General features: G+C 33.9%; 1 protein-coding gene and 1 long non-coding RNA gene across 5 annotated transcripts in view; one reads left to right on the top strand and one right to left on the bottom strand.

Moving 5' to 3' along the window:
* LOC105143532 (netrin-1) overlaps nucleotides 1–17,621 on the top strand; it is a 199,545-nt gene extending 181,924 nt beyond the window's left edge. Inside the window, exons 5-7 of the mRNA XM_011051916.2 lie at nucleotides 11,133–11,201; nucleotides 14,065–14,275; nucleotides 14,911–17,621. Coding sequence (XP_011050218.1) covers nucleotides 11,133–11,201; nucleotides 14,065–14,275; nucleotides 14,911–15,055 — 425 coding nt within the window. The 3' untranslated portion in view covers nucleotides 15,056–17,621. The remainder of the gene's footprint in view (nucleotides 1–11,132; nucleotides 11,202–14,064; nucleotides 14,276–14,910) is intronic.
* Nucleotides 1–20,882, bottom strand: part of LOC147910584 (uncharacterized) — a 232,954-nt gene that overhangs the window by 189,371 nt on the left and 22,701 nt on the right. For all 4 annotated transcript variants that reach the window (XR_015544210.1, XR_015544209.1, XR_015544207.1 and 1 more), the window contains one exon: nucleotides 20,700–20,876. This is a non-coding gene — a long non-coding RNA (uncharacterized LOC147910584). The remainder of the gene's footprint in view (nucleotides 1–20,699; nucleotides 20,877–20,882) is intronic.

The following is a 20,882-nucleotide window of genomic DNA, read 5'->3' as shown; positions in this document are numbered from 1 at the left end:
GTCATGTTCCGGATAATCGCGTCAATGTCATCGTTGACACTGATAAAGTTAACTGAGGGACACGTCACAAGGGAACCAGAGGTGCGACAGTTACAATATTGTTATACGTAAAGCTAAAACAATTGACACATTACTCATACCAGTTAAATGATGAAATTTAAATAAAATGAATAAAAGAGAAAGGAAGGAAGTTAAATTGATATTTTAGGTTTACAATATAAATATGAAGTCGTTAAGTTTAATTATTATTAGTGAACTATTATTAAATTTAATTAAGTTATTGAATTAATTAAATACACGGAAAGAATAATTTTACTAAAATATTTAAAATTTTATCACACTATAGTCGCTTTTATCTCTCTAATTATTTTGATGATTTGACAAAAATTTATTTTTAGATCTGTATTTAGCTAAATTTTTACATACTTTAACCGTTTTTTTTCAGTACAGAATTAATGATCTTGCCTTTCTTGGTTTTATCTGTAGAACTAAAATGTCTTAATGCGTTTACTCACTTTAATTTTATTTTCTATTATGCGCGATATAGATTATGCGTAATACGAAAAATATAAATCCTTTTGTTTCAATATGAATTTACTTATACTACTCTAGACTATCGTATCATTCAAAAATTAATACGTTTATGATTTGTAGAATTTTTTACATAATTAGCAATATAAATAAAAATAGGAAAAGATAATTAAATTCCAAAATAAATATTATATTCGCTATTTTACCTTTCCTGCTTCTTTGCTACTCACGTTTGCACGTGATTCTCGATCGTATAGTGTAGATAGTATAAATTATATGGGAATTCGGCATGCGGGAGTCGACATTTTCACGTATATTGTTATGTAATCTCGCTTGTGTATTGCACCGTGTGCAAACGTGATGTGGTTGCATTTACCGAATCAGTAGATCTGTAGTTATGTTTTTAGATGTAGTTTATCAATTGCGTGCGGGCAGAGAGAGAGAGAGAGAGAGAGAGAGAGAGAGAGAGAGAAGAGAGAATATTGATTCGATATTATATATGAGAAATTCTTCTAAAATTTTTTTTATTAATTTCATAACTTTCTTTACCGAGAAAGAAGTTGATCGTAGCATTTCTATTGCAGTCTCAGAATACATTATTATTCATGTTGATAAATGAAATTCATTTCTCAATTTTGAAGGTGAAAAAAAATGGAATTACTTAATTGACAAACAAATTTGTATAGAAATCATTAATTCATAATGATTCTCGACTGGTAATTTCTTGATTGATAATAAGCTTATCTAAATACTAGTATGTTCTGCTATATAAACTTTACGAGATATTATAGTGCCTTTGCCGTGCGTTACAATCGTCTTATTATACCAGACTGGAGTGCAAATTCCGCATTTATATTGTTACACCGCTCGTGCTTCCACACCTATGAGAATCACGTAATTATGCAATAATACCCCGACTGTCGACGCGGGAATATAGTACGTTAGAAATTTCGCCACAAATGTCGAAACAGCGAGTCACGTCGTACATTTCCACGCGTGACCACGATATTCGATAGAGGTTTATTTTGGCCCATGAAAATTGGATTTTCCAGGGTGGTACAGGACTGGAGCTACGTGCGCCGTGCGCCGCAATATATGCAAGCGTGATCCAGGGTGCATACACACACACACACACACACACACACACACACACACACACACACACACACACACACAGCAACGTATCTGGAAAATACAATATTTGATTTCTCGCGCAACTCGTCTATTTTGCAGAAAATTCGATGTTGCGCGATATAATCGTGACGTTATCCTTTTCACTTGTGTTTTTGATCGCGAACATTTTCTCCATTTGCGTGTGTTTTATACCATTTTTACACAATTTTCACAGTTCACGCGACTCAAATCGTTCGATCTCGATACAGTCAAAAAATCAATTCTTATAATATAATCTTTAATTACAAATTGGAATAGCAAACGTATTTGACATATAAATAAAGAGAATTTGCTCATCATCTTCCATTTTATATTTGACATCATGTTAATTCAGAATTTAACTTGCATTTAAACGTGTCCCAATTCGAGCTTTTCTCGAAATCGTTAATCTTAATATACTTTTATTTTATTAAACGTTGTATATGTATTAAAAGTGCAGATAGCCGGCTTTTAGTTTCGAGACAAGGGATGATTCTGACCCTTTCAAACAGACCGCGGAGATGAATTACGTCAAAGTAAATTGATTTCGAAGCAATCTCCTGTTCTGCTTCCTGCGGGCGGAAGGCGTTGTCGGATTTATGAGAAAAGCTCGAAGATTTCTGGAACGGTTTTCAAAAGTATTATATTTCCCGTCGACTACATACACATATAGTACATGCAGTACATATACAGACGTCTAACTTCAACATGAAAAAGGTCTTAGAGTACGTGCGACTTAAAAATAAAAAAAACTTTGCCAACTTAGAGCTTTCTCTTGAAGAAAAAAAAAGAATATACAGCAAGAACCAAAAAGATTGGGTAAATTATAAAATATGTTCTCATATGTATAAATATATTGTGTACCCTTTTTCCCAATTTAATCCTAAGGTTTCTCGCGGCTATATCCTTTTCTATGTCTACCTGAATGAAAGTATTGAAATATTTTACGAGTGAGTATTGTACACGTCCCAGTTTCCGTGGCTTGCACTTGCAGTTTATTTTAGAATAGCTGTCGCAATATAATCTCATTATTCCGCGAATACCTGAATGAGACAGGCGTGGAGAGAAATATACCGGTTCGCATCTCGTGCGGATCTCGCTCCACATCTTTTTTCCCAGCCTCCGCTTTCTTTCCTTATTCCGGTAGCTTCCAAGAAATCTTTCCTCGCGAACTCTGGATTTAGTTGACGAACATCGGTATACATCCCTCTCCGCAAATACTTTCAGACGCCTACATGTGCTTGGCCAGATTGAGCATGAAATGCAGAAGGATCAATCGCGCACACGAATGGTGTATTATGTATACATGTATCTAATATAAAGTAACGTGAAAGTAAATCAACCCATAAGTATCTAAGAAGGATTTTGCAAATGGAACAATTTTTTATTATAATTCAGATAACGAAGATACGATATATTGAAAAAGGAAAAGAAAAAGAGGTCAAGTTTAAATTATTTTTAATTAAATATAGTAACAATTTTTATTAAATTTAAAAAATGTCATTAACTTGGAAAAATCATTAAAACTGTAACTTTCAATCTCACTCTGTTTCATTTTTTTTCCAACCAAATTTTCACAAAAGATCGACTTGTTACATCAAGTGTCTCATTCATATTACAGATAAATTTAAAAAAATTAGAATTTTATATCCATCTATAGATGTATCGTTGTACAGAGAGAAGGCAATAACGTCATGCCAGTATTGATGTTTTCCTTGGCTTTAAAAGTATCGCGGCTAAAACGAGAATTTGTGAAATTCATCTTTAAACCTCGAGCGCGTTCTTGTGCGTGGCATAGCCCTTCTGCCAAGGAAAACACAGTCACGTTGCGAAAGATTAATCTACGTCCGCTACTAGGAACAACGTCGCCTGGGAAGAATCCGCACACTATAGGCGTTGTAAAGCTAATTGTAAGTCGGTGAAAAAAAACACTCTTGAATTTTCAGGCAAGATTAAATTTAGTTTTTTTTTAGATAAAAGTTTAGAGAAAAAATAATTTAGTATCGTTTACGATTTTCGCAAATATAGCAATAAAAATCTTATTCAATATAAGAAGTTAAAAATTAGAAAAATGAAATTTTTTACGTAATAGTAAAAGTGTAATGTTTATAAAAATTTTGTTGTAAATTTTAGCATCTTGCAAAGTAAAATTATGACATATCTTTATTTTGTAAAATAAATTTTGAAATTTAATCTACAAATTTTTAAGGCATAATTTTTCAAAAAAAAATCGTACAATTTTTTATTTTAATAACAAAATTTTTATATATTCTCAATTGCTACACTTTGCAAATTATATTATTTTTTAAATATTCAAATGATAATAATAATCTCTCTTGATTTTTTTCGTAACTTTTTTTATTCATTCATTTCCTTTTCATTTATTATATAATATTGTAAAATTATAAAGAGATATTTTAATATATATGTGTTACTGTGTATAACTTCTAGAAATATATGATTACTTGTACTCGAACTTTAGTTAATATAATTTACATTTTGAACATATTTAAGAATTTGAACAAATATCTATCTTCCTTCGATTCTTTATATCATGTTTAATACACTTTGACAGCAATATGGCTCTCATAAAACAGAAATAGTATTAGGTCAGCTCACTAAAAACAAGTGTCAGAAAATTCTACATCACTTTACATAACCGTTCTCAGTAACGATTAATATGCCGAGAATATGCATAGACTAAAAATATTCACAGTCAAGGTTAAAATAACTTTCCAAAATTTATCCTAGTCTAAACGGATATCAATGTCAGCTTCTTAAATTAACATGGAATATCTGTGGAATGAGATTCTCATTACTAAATTAGGTCATACCAGTAGCTTTAATAATATAATAATAGATAATGTATAAATAATAGATAAAACAAAAATTGCCCTATTATTTTATTATTTTTAAAAATATTTCTTTGCGTGTAATTTATAACAATTCTTTATAGAACGGCAATGCGTAAAGTTGTTAATATATAATATAGTCAATAATAATATAGGGTGGGCCATCTATTGGTACGTTTTTGAATTTCGTCGTATGGCAACACCGAACGAGCTACAGACCCGAAATTTTGACAGTTTATTAGTCATACCGTCCGCGGCACGAAACAATATGTTTTCTCTTGAAGAGCGTTTTGAAATTTTAAAAACTTATTTTCAAAGTCAGTGCTGTGTCGCCGAAACTGTACGAATTTTGAAAAGAAATATGGAGCACCGAAGGAGCTATACGCAAATTGGTGAGGAAAGTTCGTGAGAAAGGGATGTTAGTGGATGACAGAAGTGGTCCCAGAGCTCGGACAGTGCGCACACCCGAGAATATTGAGGCTGTGGCCCAAAGTGTGAGACAATTCCAGCTTTGAAAAACAATAGTCCAAAATGTCATTAATAATTGGGGTGACCGAATGGCATACTGTAAGGCCAGTAGAGGGAGCCACATGAACGAAATCGTTTTTCATTCTTGACGCGGATACTTTTAGCTTCACAACAAAAAAAAAATTAATAAAAAATATCAATGTATGCTCATTTGATCGCATTTTTAAAAACGTACCAATAGATGGCCCACCCTGTATTAATATTGATTACATACAATTTTTTTTAAATTATAATACAAAACGTTTTTAAATTATAGAATCTCTTTTCTTTTAATAAAACGTATTAAAAACTATTTATAAAAGTAATCTCATCGATTTACTTAGCCATTAAAAAAATTCATAATTTGCCCTAAAATCACAATAATAAAATCGATTCAATCCTCAAAGCGAATCAATGTCTCCGTCTTTACGTTAAACAAATCTCAAAGAAGCATTCTTCGCGGTTAATAAAAGCTTTCGCACTTCATGCGATTACAAATTGACAATAATCAAGGCACAAAGGAAGTCCCGATCGGACGCTTCGTATTAACGATACCCAACGATTGGATCTAAGCGGATTACACACGCGCGCACATGCGAATATCAACGTTCTAAATCGCGCGACTTCCGACTGCCGTCGTCGCCGCGCTTGGGGACGGTCGGCCGATGAATGGGCTAGGATGAATGGCGACTCGTCTAAAGGACGCTTATGAATGGCGCGTATCAGCGGTCGTGCCGCGCGCGTACACGCGATCCCGCAAGCTGTTTCGAAAGCATATGACCACGCACTAAGATAAAAGCTGCAGAGAAAAAATAAGAATGCAAAGAAAATTCGGAATTGCAACTACTCTCTTGGTTCAATTGAAATCAAATTTTCTTTACAAGAAAGCTTTTCTTTAGCGAAGCATTACCTAATTTCTGATTTATAAACGAATCTGATTACACGAGCTAATTACACTAATCGACAAATTTATACTTTTTTTCTAAACGATGAAAGTGATTTTTTGTCGCTGAAATTGAATTGTGGTAAATGAAATGATTGTTCTATCACGTCATGTTTTTGAGAAAATTGAACCCAAAAGTGGCATTTTTTGTATTTTTCAGCTAAAATATCTCAAAAACGTGACATAATAAAATAATTTTATTTACGAATTATCGTTTTTAATAATAAAAAAATTTATAGAAGTTATCTACTAGCTGCTTTATATAAGAAGTAACAGTTACAATGAAAAAAAAGGGAACTTAAATCTATAGTAAATGTAACTATTTGAAATAAGGATAACGGAAGAAGAATGCAATACACTACTTATATTTTTTTTTTCGTAGAATTTAATAATGCTATTATTTGTTCAAATCAAATTTTTGTTAATTGTTTAAACAAATTATTGATATCTGATTTCCCTGAAAATTATCAAATATAATTTTCAGATAATCCAGATTCATAATTGGTGATTCTATAATTAGATAATAATAAAACATAATTTAGCCAAGAGTTTATTTCTCTCGTGAAATTTCTATACATTCTTGTATAGATATATACGTGTCTTTATACATATCACAGCAATTTTACATATTCCTTTCGCCACTATGCGATATTAACATGTAATAACAAATAAATCGAAATTACATTTTCATTTCCCGATATTAAATATCTCAAAAAGATCTAATTATCTCAATTCAAATAGACAGCCAAGAGCAAATTGAATTTGCGAACGTTTGTTTTCACCTTTTCACTTGTGTGATCGTACTCGCTAAATCATCTTTTTTCATTTCTTTTTCTTTTTACTTTATTATATGCTCGAATACTACCGATGTGTTTAAGTTTTCACAGGAGAGAAGATCGCTGTTAATAATTAGAATTAAGTTGCCGAGTAGCCGGGAGGCAGAATCGACAGAGGTAAAATTATCGCGGTAAGAACGAGATAAATAAGAAGAGCATGCGCACATCTTGTTGGCTTCGACAGTGCGTAACCGATAAACCTCTCCTAACCACACTGAGCATTAAAACGAGCATCGACCATGAGAAAAAGGATTAATTTCTTCGAAGGCATTTAACCATGATTACGGGATCGATCGTACTGACTGCTCTCGCACGCGATTGAAGTAGTGTGCGACACGCACGATTAGCGTAAATCTATACTTGAGGAGCAAAAAGATTCAGATGCTAGATCTTATTTCATAAGGAGAATACATGAAAATACACGAGGATAAATTTTATTACATCCCGTAAATTTAATTAAATGTAAAATAACGCAGAGTTTCATTATCCACATAAAATACTTTAGAATAAAGTAAAATTATACGAACATATGATCTCTTTTGCTTCTCAAACATGAAGTGCATTTCGTTTATAAAATTCACTCAATTCTATCCTCAATTCGATCTTTGTTTCATTAAGAGAGATCGAAGCTTATTAAATCAGGTTAGCGATACAAAAAAAAATTATCGAGGAAAATCTTACATACAGAAAGCATGCGGATATTTCATGGTTCATAAAGACTCCGCTTCTTGTATTGCATGTAATGATGTTTCCTTACTCGTATCTCACCAGCTTAGCTATTCGACGTACATTACAAGAGTCTACGATAATAGTCCAGTAAAAAGTTCGACACTCCCAGGTCATTTAAAGATCTCAAAGCTCTCATCTCTCTCAACTCGCTCGTGAAAGCAAAGTGTCTCTCTCGTGCTCTCACGTTTATCAGGCATGCTTCTCGCAGCCACTTCGCGATATACTTCGATAAACGACACGCGAACGAGAAAGAGTATTGATGTATGCGAGTTATCCCGTTCAGTGAATAACCAGCTGAGAATCTTATTAAATAACTGAATATCTCTCGAGATAAAATATTACTCCTTTACGCAAGTACATGTAATACAAGATTTAATGTTTCAAATATATCAGCTTTGCGTCAGGAGAGAATTATTTTATATTCGTAATGTGAATAAAGAACATTAAAACGAAGAGATTATTGATTTAAACTTTAAACGCTTTATTGTAAAAATAAGAAAAGATGCAGCGGTCATTCACTGATGTCGTAAAAACGCGTCCAAACGCGAGCGGAATGTGAGATACCGCGTGACAATGTCGGCCTCGCGCGTATGTTATCCCGTTTGAAAAGTGTTCTTCTCCTATAGCACATTTTTACTTTTATTTTTTTGCCGTACACCGTCCATTTTCGCGAACCGGATGCGCGATGTTTGAAGTCGTAAAATACCATGCATGTGAAAGAATCAGTTACTCTCGCGTATCGGAAAACAAATATTTTTTTGCTGCTCTATTCGTGACTTTAAATATTTCATCTGACCGATATTTTTCTTCCGTCAATTTCCTGCTCGATGTCGTTTATTCAACGAACTGATGTTTCGCAATGTGTAAACAAATATAATAGCGAATTCCATCCGGTTGCACTTAATGTATGCCGATGCAAACACTGGGTAAACTGTTACAGAAAAGTTTACCTAGATACAAAATCATAATTTAATAACTTGTACTAAACAACAGACTACTTGTTGTCTATCAAATTTATCAACCCGCAAATCTATCATAAGTTCATTTTACAAGCATTAAATTAATTTAAAATAAATTCTGAATCCAAATTTAATACTTCAATCAAAATTATTAAATTAAAACAATTTATTACATAAAATCGCTTTTTCTGTAAAATTTTATATCTATACTTCAAGAAAGAATTCTTTGTTTTGAGTATATAAGTTTTTCTAAAATTTGTAATAAGTAAATTTTGAGATTTTTAACAAGAAAATATTTTTTGTTAAGCATAACTGTTATTTAAAAGAAAAATCTGAATAATCACTTGTTTTAATCAGTTGAATGATATTTTCTATGTACAATAATCTTTCCAGTAGTTATCAATTTGATTTAAAGATGGCTGTTAAAAGCCATCCAAACGACTCCGTAATAATAACGAATATGATTTTATTTTCAATTCAATACTTGTATTATTAATTCGTAAGTCAAGAATGTCACTCATGTTTGTGACTCATGTAGGACATGCGCAACAGATTCAGTTCCAATACAAGAAAACCTCTTCGTCGACTATCATCTCCGTCGTGTTATGAAATCCAAGCACGTCGTTGCCGATAAATCAACGCAACAGTCGGATGATCTCGCGGGCAATTCTCGATCGCCCGACCGGCCGATCAATCACGCACTTTCAATCCCCGACACGTGTGTGATCCGGCGAACGTCCCGACGTACGAACAAATGAACATCAGCGTGGTATCGCGAATCAGCACCAGGTGGGCAGCTCACGCTAATTCACCAGTTAGCCCCATGCGGATGGCATTTGACGTCGATTTGCATCTGCCTACCTGTACTCAGAACTGATCGGACCCCTGCCGTAATTTAAAGAGAACATGAAGTAAAATCGATAGTCAAACAAATCAAATTTAAAATTATAGTACGTTCTGAGCACGTTCTCCTTTTCTGATGAATGTTCAAATACGTCTGGGTTTGGAAAATTTACCTAACTTTACCTTGTCTTCTCTTAAGAGACTATTGAAATTAACTTTATTCCATATCTCGTTTCATTCAAATTTTAAAGTCCCAAAGTGAATATAACTATATTGTAACATTTAATTCGTTTAAATAATATCTGTAGAAGATTTAATGTGTATTAATATGTCATATTATGCGTGGACAATGATTAAAACAATATGATAAAAATATAATATGTTCATCGTATACTGCATATATTTAAAATTCATGAAATATATAAAAATTCTTATTTTTCGTTATTTCTTGATGTCATCTATGATGCTTTTTGAATTTCTTTCAAGTCATTCCATTGTTTCTAAAAGATAATCTAAACCTTACTTCCTTCAACTTCTGTAACAAACTGTTCTAAAGTTTCTCGTCCTAATCACATTACCGACTTTCATCTCTCTTGGCCTCCAGTTGAGACTATAACATATTGTCCGGGGGATTAATTGAACGGCTGCGAGACGCGTTGACCGTATGGGATATAATGGATGGATAGTCGCGGCTAGATACCATAATAGATGGATGGATTCGCTGGTGGATGATAATAGGTCGTGTCAAGTGCGAGACGAGACGAGACGAGACGAGCTGAAGTAATCCAAGTGTCTACAATGTGTTCGCGACACGAGGTCGAAGGCTCCCCGTCTGTGACGTCATGATATTCGTTTGTCGTCTCCACTAACACCAGATCTACGTGCCTATGTGTATAGACTATTACATAACCAACGTTACCAAAGATAGCGAAATATTTTTTGTGAATTTTTTTATATGAAAGTAATTTGTTGAAAATACCGAAGAAAAATTTCTTGTTTGAACTTGCAATTTTCAACTTTAAATACTTACAACTTTAATTAGCATTAATCATTATTTAATTTACAATTTTTTAAATAAAATTTACTTAAAAATAAGTCAAAGATATAATTTCATTAAAGTATAAAATCACAATACCTTCAAAAGCAAAATAGTCTGCAAACTCAATTTGTTATATTATTAATAGATTAAGTTTGCAGACTATTTTGCTTAAATACTGTATTTTTAATTTAAATCATTGCAAACTGCGATAGGAAATTCAATTAACCAATCTTTTCAAAATATTCTATAGTCTTGCTCTATTTACATTCCCGAGGAGTGCAAGATTAATTATTTCAAAAAAGATGCGAAACAATAGTTATTTTTGATAATTTTAATAAAGAGATAAGGCTTTCATAATGCAGACATATCGTTTCAATGTAATTTGATTCATATATTAAAACCCATAATAATAACAGTGTTAATCAATGAATAAATAGCACAACTATGTGAGAGAGCTTAATATGGTTTTGTTATGTGAGACCTTAATGTGATTAATCATGTCAGGCATACCACGATTAATAATAGTGATTCGCCATTTTGATAACCTCTGCACAAGGATCAATTAAGACAATTGCTCGATCCGACCGAATTCTATTCTGCGTATAATTTAAAGAATGCTTTACTAACAATGCGTTTCCTCGTTCGCCAACGCTACGCCCATGAAAATTAATCCGCGCAGCCATAAATTGATTAAGCCACTGAAAGCCACTGAAATTTGTTTTTTACTTGGTTTCATTGCAGATCAGTGCGGAAAGTGTCGCGCCAGCACGAAGAGGCTAAATCTCAACAAGTACTGCAAAAGAGACTACGGTAAGTGTTCCCGACAACCAAACAACGCTGTAGACAAAGAACTGTGTAGATAATTGCACTCACTCCTCCGATATAATGGAACCCAAACTGTAGAAACCCAAACAACGCGACAAACGTCCCGCCTCTCTCTCCCGCCATCACAAGATTCTATAATTAAGTCGTTCTTATATCAACTATCACATTTCTAAAAATAAAACGACCTATTCTAAAGTAAAGGGATATATCATTTTAAAATATATCTACACTCATACTTGAAACTATCACGCAACATCTTTATGTTATGACGAATTTCTTAAGATAAAATCTATATTTTCTTGTAATTTCTTGATCATTAAGAATAAATATTTTGATAAATGTTTTTAAGCACTATAAAAGATATAGAGAGAAATATTCAATTTTCATTAAAGGATCAAACAATCAAAAGTTTCAAAGTGTATAAAAATTAAGAATTAGTATTATATTCAATATGACCCAGTATTTTTGCAATAAACAAGTAATACAAAACTTCTAATCCAATATCACACTGACAAGTTAAATGACAGCGCTCGAAAACGACAATAAACGTAGTGATGTAGACAATCCTGGCTGGCCGATATGGAAAAACATTGCGCGACACAAAGCTACCGGAATTGTTTCGGCTTTTATCGGGAATAGATGTGTGCCCGCCCCAATAATGTGTGGAGGACGCATGTAAAACAACGATTTATGCCAGAGTGCCGTTCTCTCTTTCGAAAGTCCTCGAAAAAGTCGAACATAAATGTACGCATAGGGAGAGGGACCCGAAGAGAGAAAAATAGGGAGACAGTAAGAGAAGAGGCAGTAACGGATTTCGCTTTAGAAAGCCCTGCATTTGCATAAAAAGATTAACAAAAGACGTTTAAGAAAAATTATATTAAACGAAATCAAAATTGATATTTATAAAATAGAAAAAGATTTTAAAAATCATTTTTAAAAAGAATCTTTTCTATTTTCTAATTTCCAATTTTTTTCTATAATTACACTAATTTATATTCTGCATCTGCTTCTTTGTAACAAATATGAAAAATTAATATCCAAATTTCGTTATTTCTTTATAAAAAATTTAAAATTTCACATCGGTTTATAATACTTGGGGCTCGGAATTGGCTAAAACCGTCATTAAGGAGAACGAGAAAGAAAGGATAGCGTTGTTTGCATACGGTCGCAATTGCGCTCTCTTCTCGCAGTGATGTATCTATATAACAACTCGTTCAAAAATGAAAGACTCGCGTTTTAACGGTGTCGGGGCTTTCAATAATAGAATGGTATGCCTTTGAGCATAGTCGCGGGTTTAGCCGAACAGAGCAGCTTCGACGCTCCTTGCTTCCTTTCCTGTCCGCTCGTTTGATTCAGCGCAGATAAATCTTCAACAGGTCTGCACTTAGCTGTCTCCAACTTAGAATAGGCCAAACGATCGTGCATCCTATAGTCGTGTCGCAAAAGCGAAACCGATCGGAAAGCGACGCCTCGTGCACGTGCCTTCACGTGTTTTTCGCTCAGAGCAAGGAATAAGAGATGTCATAGGAAGCTTCTACAATGATTTTACAATGATTTTAAACATTATAACAAATCATCAAAGATAAAATTGCATATAAGAAAAATTTGACTTGATAAAAATGAAAGATTAGAGGAGGAAAGAAATATTTCATAAAACATCAATAAAGTAAAAAATGATTTTTATCTACAAATATCATGTATAAAATGTTTTTTTTTAGTTTGAGTTTTATCCATTGGAAATTTTTTTTCTTAATAGAAATAAACATTTTTAGAATAACAACAGAAATTGGTTATAGAATAAAAACAAAATTGTACAAATATATAATTTTTCATGTAAATATTCAATAATTTTGCATTTCACATTTTTTTCGTCTATTAATTGCGTTTTCTCAACAAGAGATCAATTTAGGGTATTAAGGATGTAATAACTCAACAAAGTCAGTTTTAGAATTCGTGAAAAAAAAATTGCTACGAAGCAAAGAAAATACACATTTCCATTTCAAAAATATATTCTGTTATTCTCCCCCACGAGAGATGTAAAATCTCCAGACTACGATGTCAAGAATAACGCGGCCCCGTGATTCGAATAGCAAACTCCGGGGTCAAGCACGACGGCGTATAAACTCGTAACACCGACGTCGAGTAATGAATGGTTCGATCGAATGCAACTCAACGCTAAATCGTTTCGCAGGGGCATGACCCTAGTCCTTGGCGAAAGGCTAATAGTATCCCTGTCCTGAGGACGACAGGATCGATGGTAAGTCGTAACAGGAGAAAAGAAAAGAGTTGTGCCCAGCCGCCTCCCATTCAATTCTATAGTCTCGACAGAGGTTGAAAGGACCTAGACATCCTTTGAACGAAAGGAACACATGGATTCATGTTAAACACTATTACGTTCAATACATTTTAATTACAACGTAAAACATCAATTCTCTAATTACATTTTTTTTAAGTTTTACGAAATTATTTAGAATTATGAAGTTACATTTACTTATATAAAGTTTTATTTTATAAAACTTTATAATAAAAAGATAAATTTTATTCTAAAAATGATGTACTAAAAATCTTTTATTTCATCTTGTAGAATACTCGGAGAAAAAAAAAGTAACTTCAGCTATTGTCGAACGAAGTCATCATTGTCTCCATGAAATTCTATATTCTATAAAATACAATAAAGGCTTCAATATGTTCTTCTCAAAATGGAATTTTCGATTTTATATATATATATATATATATATATATATATATCTTGCTCCAGATATTCTATCTCAATTATATAATATAACTTGGTAACATTACTATGTGTATGCTTGAAATGTAATGCTCAATATGTTCTTTTTCAACGCAGCTATTCTGGGCAGAATAACGGACAGACACAAGAAAAGCGACAGCTCGCAGACCGGCACAAGCGTATCAGGCACATCCTGGATCCGATTCACTCTAAACGTCGATTTCATCTACAAGAAAAATCCTAACTCGAGGATTCGACGTGGCGACGTGTCCCTTTACGTTCATTCAGCTGATCTGGCTTGCAGATGCCCAAAAATCAAACCTAATAAGTAAGCATTCTCAAAGAATTCAATGTTGAATCGAAATTCTTTCATTTTTATATGAATACTTATATCATAAAAATTGAATAATTTTAAATTGCCCATTTTTAAAAAAGTAAAAAAGTGTCTACTACATTTATATGTGGACAAATTTAAATAATATTGCAGATTTTTTAAACGAATTTTTAGAGATATATTTTTCCAGATACACACATAAAATTCCTTTCAAAATAAAAATAAAATAGAATAGATTTTTATTATTTTTATAAAATTCTAAATTCTTGTAAATCTAAATTTGTTTCTTGTGAATCACAAGTATTATTATTTTATTACTATTATTATTAATTAATTTCGTCGTTAATTAATTGTTTGGACAATGCACATTTAAAAGACATTAATAATTACATAAAGCTCCTAATTTTTTATGTTCTTTATATCTCATAACCATTTAATTTTCTACTTGTCTTCATTTAGAGATCAATCAAATGATCAATCAAATGATCATTTTTAATGGGATATCTCTGATAATATGTAAATAAATTGTAACGTCCATGGACTGCCTGTTAGAAATTGTGATAGCCGGCAACAGCTGACGACTGGACAACGACTGAGACTAAACTCATGCAATTTTGTTATATTCACAGATCGTACTTGATCCTTGGCCAAGAGAGTGACGGCGGTGGTCAAGGTGGACTTACAGTGACACAGAGGTCGATCGTCATCGAATGGCGCGACGAATGGCACCGTCGAATGCGTCGTTTCCAACGAAGGGCGAGATCGTGCCATTGAGATGCTCGTACGTCGCGGAGAGGAAGAGATAGAAAGCAAGATGAAGAGAGAAAAAGAATAAGAGTGTGAGTGAAAGAACGTGAGAGAAAGAGAGAGAGAGAGAGAGAAAGGAAGAAGTGTGTGCACATGTATGCGTGCGTTTCGTGTGTATGTAAGAATGAGAGAGAAAGAGATAAAGAAAGAGAGTAACAGAAAGAGAGAGAGAGAGAGAGAGAGAGAGAGAGAGAGAGAGAGAGAGAGAGAGAGAGAGAGATGAAAGAGAGAGAGAAACAGAGAGGAAAAGAGAGAAGTCAATCCCCTCCTAACCGTGTTCGTATAGGAACCTGCATATCTTGATTTCCCGACCGCGAATACCAGTATCGGGGTGCCGATTTTGTTTTGCGCGCGGTATTCATCGACGATCTTATGTCGAAAGTAAGATACGAGGAAGGAAGACGAAAGGGGGAGCAGCGATTTTTCCATGACGAGTACGTCCGCCCCGCGAAGTAACGCGAGCAATGCATATTTATAGAAAAGTTGCGTGCAAAAGCAACTATCTCGTTGCGAGATACAATCCTGAAACGATCCACAGGAATGATCGATCGTTCAAAATACACACTGATGAATAACCATTAAAATTTCAGATTCATATCTGTATTATCAATCAATTATACGTATATATATTTATGAAATTTCTTTCTAATTTTTATTTAAATTAAAAAAATTCTTCAGTTTTGCTCTGACTTTCGCCAAGCACATATCCTTTGAATCAAATGCAAATTAGTCTAGATTTTCCATTCTAATATGACAATTTGCTGTTCGGTCGAGTACCTAACGTCTCTGTAGAGCAAGCGCATTCCCCGATGTCGATTCACTCTTGACATTTGTTGCGCGACATTTCTCCGTGACAAGCGATTTATTGAACGGCATGAATCTTTGAAGGCTCGCCATCGTACCCGTTCGCACCCGATAAATCGCGTGTCCGTGAGAAATGTCGCGAGATAAATGTCGGGTCGAATTTACGCGACAGATTCAATTACTCTGGAATACCGCAAATCGTCGCCGGTATGGTGGTTTCTGGCGGTACCCCCGTTATTCAATGGCGAATAATCGCCCGAATATGTCGTCATTTCTGTACCGTTAATACTACAACCGAACCAGATTCAAATAAAAGATATTCGCTTCCGCATCATAATGCTCGTAGCGCAGTCACTGTCGTGATCAATAGAAATTGATGGTTTTAATTAAGTTGCGTGCAACAATATTCAACGTGAATTGCGAGAGAACGTGATATTAATATCTCTATAACATATAAAATAATCGAGCTCTTTCAAAACGCTTCTCCGACGGTTCGATGGTAATTCATTTTCATCAACATCAATTTGCTATATACAAAACATGGACGTGTACAGATTGTGCACGATGTGATGCGAGCATGATATGTACGAACTGAGCGTTAATGCATCTATATTATAGAAGGTACTATCATTAAAGCTTAATAGATTCGGCAAAGCGAAATCAATTTCGAAAATCGCATACTGATGTACGATGTCTTTAATCTCGTTCATCCCTTTTTATTTTGTTTATGAGCAAAAATTGAAGTGAAGATTGAAAAAGGGAGCATACAAGAAAACTTCCGTTTGAAGAAAAGTTCAATTCATGCTTTTGATTTTTTTATACATTAATAATTTAGCGCAATTGTGAGATTATAGGGAAAAAATTGTAATTTCTCGGAACATAGAATGTCTATAATTTATGTGATCCTTTTCTAAATCCGTCAATCAATTTTGCTATTTTAATTTTACTTCTTCAAAAACAAATCGCAGAGACATATAGTTTTTATAATTTATGACTAACCTTTATTTTATTATTATTTTATTTAATTATTTAATCCAGTTTTCAAAAACACTGTTTGAATGTTTTGTATTGCATAATATAATATAAAGAATAATCTTGCTGTAATAAAATTGTACGATGACCGCAAATTATGCATCGCGGTATCTTTCAACGTCGCGGAGTAGAAATAGCGAGGTGAATGAAGGTACATGTGATAATATGTACGCTTCGACTTAATTCCTGAGAAAACCGCGGCACACCTGCTACGGAAGCATGATTCAACCGCGTCCAGCACTAGAGGGCTCGTATTGCCGTCGGTACTAAAAGGCTAGTCTCGAGTAGACAAGCGCAAAATGCGTACGTACATGTACCACGTCTAGCCATTTGAAATCTGATTTATTCGCGGCCGCCTTGTGTCTTGAGAGCCGGTGCACTCGGAGAAAGTGGGCGTGAGAGGGAAACAGCGCGAGAATCCAATGAAATCACGAGAGAGGTAAAAAGAGAAACGAAAACGGACGCGAAGCAAGTAGATAAGCAAAGATACGTTCAGGTATAAAATATATTTAATTATTATATTATATATATTATCATTATGGATATATCACACATCGGAATCTGAGAAGCGTTATCGTTTTTATCGTCCTGCTAGAAAGTTACTGTGACTCTGATCGTTTATTCGATGTAAAACATCATCATATCATGCTTCATTTCCCTTTGATCGTTTTGAAAATTTTCCTTTAGCAAAAAGAAATACCGAAATTCCTTACCAAAAAAATCATTGAAAAAGATCATTTATTATAAATTTCTAATATAATATTAAATATCTGGACAATCAATTCTCAAGTTACCAATTTATAAAAGTCCACTTGAAATTTGAAAATAAATAAATTTCTATTATTCCTTCTTTGCACTTAATTTTCAAAAAATTGATAATTATCGATTATTTATATATAATTTATAATATATATATATATATATATATATATATATATAAAACATTAATTTTTTAAATATTTTTTCGAAAAACGATCAATTACAGATTCTTTAAAAAATTCACCAGTAAAAAGTTAGCACTAGTTAGATCTATATACTTTCATCAATCTTTCTCAACAGCGTTCTCTTGACAAAGATAATGACCGCGTTTTAGTATTGCTGAGTAAACGTTTGCTAAGACGAAAGATCTTCAAACAGTTTGAATCCTCTATTGTTTTATTTGACTCTTTACCAAGCTTCCGCACACAAACATTATCTACGATTTGTGTTTACATATCAATGCAAAAGCGTGAATACCACTCTGCAAATTCGATTTATCAACGACATTTGAAGGGTTTAGATATGTTGATTTGTTTGAATTGGGCAATCATGTTGAAACACATCGCGAGGCATATCTTGTACCTACAACGAAGACATCGGTTTATCTTCGTGAGATAAATCGACCCTAACGTATTCAGTTCTAAGGACGGCTATTAGGAATCCGAGGCGTATGAATTTAAGTCGTCAACGAGCATCCGTTTTGCTCGGTTTAAACGCTTCTTCCAGCGGGAGCAAGATGCGCTCATCTAAAATTGGAACGTGTGGCATTCGCACCGACTGACGGATACGCACGTCGTGTTTAATTGAAAGTGACGTGTATAGAGCTATGCGTTTCGCAAATCGACTGAGCAGGCATGACGAGAAACCGAACAGCAAATGTCTTCGTTAAATGATTCATTCAACGAAGTGGATAAATGTCTTCTTCAACTCTTATCTCAAAGTTCTATATAAGGTAGAAATAAATTAAGAGTTCAACTGTTGCATTGCCCGTCGTATTTATTTATTTTTTTTTTTCTTTATGACACGGCGGATTGCTCGATCACAAATGGCACAAAACTCGTCCCCGGGCTTCCCCTCCCTCTCTCGCGACTTCTGTTTTAATTTATTTATTCTTCGCCTGCTCGATCATCGCGCGTCGTACCATACTCATATAGAAATATCACGCGTTCGTTGAATGTAGATTTTCTTGTACATTTTCTATATAAATTATTAAGATCTTTTTCTAGCTGGTATATTATGTAGTGGAGAAAGAGGAGAGAAAACACAGTAGAGGCTAAGCATACTGACACGTCGCGACGTGAGTCGCGGGTTTATCGATCAATGATGACACTCTCCCGGATCGTTTGCGTCGTGGATTTGAGACGGCGACGACGACGGCGTCGTCGTTCGATTAATCGTCGATCGTGAAAATCGCTGATCTTTATAGCATAAAAGATGTATACTTCGTCGATGTAAGTACGGTTTGATGCAGTACGGCATGAAATATCGATAAAGATCGTGCACGAATAAAGATCAGTGAAAATTGTTTGAGAATTATCACGTGTTATTCGACATAATCGACTCAGCTGCGATTAAGGAACCCACCTGTTACGTCCCACCTGATCCTTTCCGAAGTCCTGGTATCAACACCAGCACGCAAGAAGACTATTCTTCCAGAGTTAAGTCTTTCTCGCGACCGTACGATAAGAGGATTCGCGAAGATGAAACGGCACAAGCGCATTATTTAACGGTAATAAGATAATCTGTAGAAACGTTTATATATTTGTAACCACGTGCTTTGTGGTGCAATAAGAAAAATTTTTCAGACTAATTTGATCCTCCGAAGGGAATAGGGGCGTAATTTATATGCCACTCAATTTTATAATAATGTCGTTATAATAAAATCGTTCCTCTAGCTACGCTACAAAATGTATTGAGTCATGATAACCAAAATGCAAACTATTATATATATATGATTGTTGCTACGATGTCATACTTATAATAGTTACAGCGCTACGATATTTAAAACAAAAAATGCGACATGATGAAAAATTGCATGTGAATCGCTACAAAATCGCGTAAGTAATGTAAACATTTTTTGTGCTTTTCAGCAAGAGACACAGTGTAATACAGTGATCATTTCTCTTTGTTTAACATTAGCAAACAACAAGGTTGTAATAATTCACATTGTTTCTTGCTGGAAAGCACTCTTGTTATACGCGAGCAAGTCATCCTTTACATATCGCGTTTCGAGTCAAATTCCTAAATTGCGCCGAATGAATCCTCCTCTTCCAGTATTCATTGTACGCTCGATATAAATCATTTTCCTTCTAATACGATGAATGAATAACAATGTAAGTTAAAATTAAAATAAAGGGGAAATGCAAAGTGCACGTGTCGCGTTCGAGGAGGAACCAATCATCGACACTCGTATCGGATTAGCGTGACGATAATATCCATATATTCAGTTACATACTAATTACAATGTGTCGAGTCTTCGTGTGATTAATAAGACTCTAACACCTACATTTCTATGTCAATACAACATATGTCACGAGAAATCTTTTCTTTTCAATTGTTAACAATTAAAAATTATTCATGCATTTGTATATTAAAAAAAACTTTTTAAGCAACGCACAAATTAATTTAAAAATTATAATTTAAAAAATTTATTTAGCAAAATATCTGAAATACCACATTCAAAGCAATTTTATTCTATTTTGATTGTAAATGTTGCGGTTTGCACATCCGAATGAAAAATACTACAAAGAAAGAAAAAAATGCTTCACGTCACATATAAAAATATGAAAAAATTATTTGGAGATGTACGCTTTTCCTCAACAGATTTATAAACATATATTAAATACTAAATCACATTTAAACTATAGTCGCGCTAATCATATGCGAGCGTTTCTTTACCAGAAGAAAATCCCACGGAAAATAGATCAAATGTAATCGCTCTTGTTCTTGAACGAGGAGAAAACAGTCATACGCTCTTTCGTGTGTGCCGTAGTTGACAATGTATGTATGTACTTACGATTTTAACGATGGTTGAACGTGATGTCGATGGAAACGATTCTGACGGGCGATCGATAACGTCACAGATGAACGGCGGACGTTCACGTCGTTGCGACCGCGAGCCAATAATATCACGTACTATGGAGACGATCGATCTCGATCCTCGATCGATCTTCACGTTATAAAACGATACACTCTGAAA

Source organism: Acromyrmex echinatior, chromosome 2, assembly GCF_024713525.1.
Source record: "Acromyrmex echinatior isolate Ae372 chromosome 2, ASM2471352v2, whole genome shotgun sequence".
Classification (NCBI taxonomy): Eukaryota; Metazoa; Arthropoda; class Insecta; order Hymenoptera; family Formicidae; genus Acromyrmex; species Acromyrmex echinatior.
The sequence above is the reverse complement of the archived record's forward strand: the minus strand, read 5'-3'. Positions and strand labels throughout refer to the sequence as shown.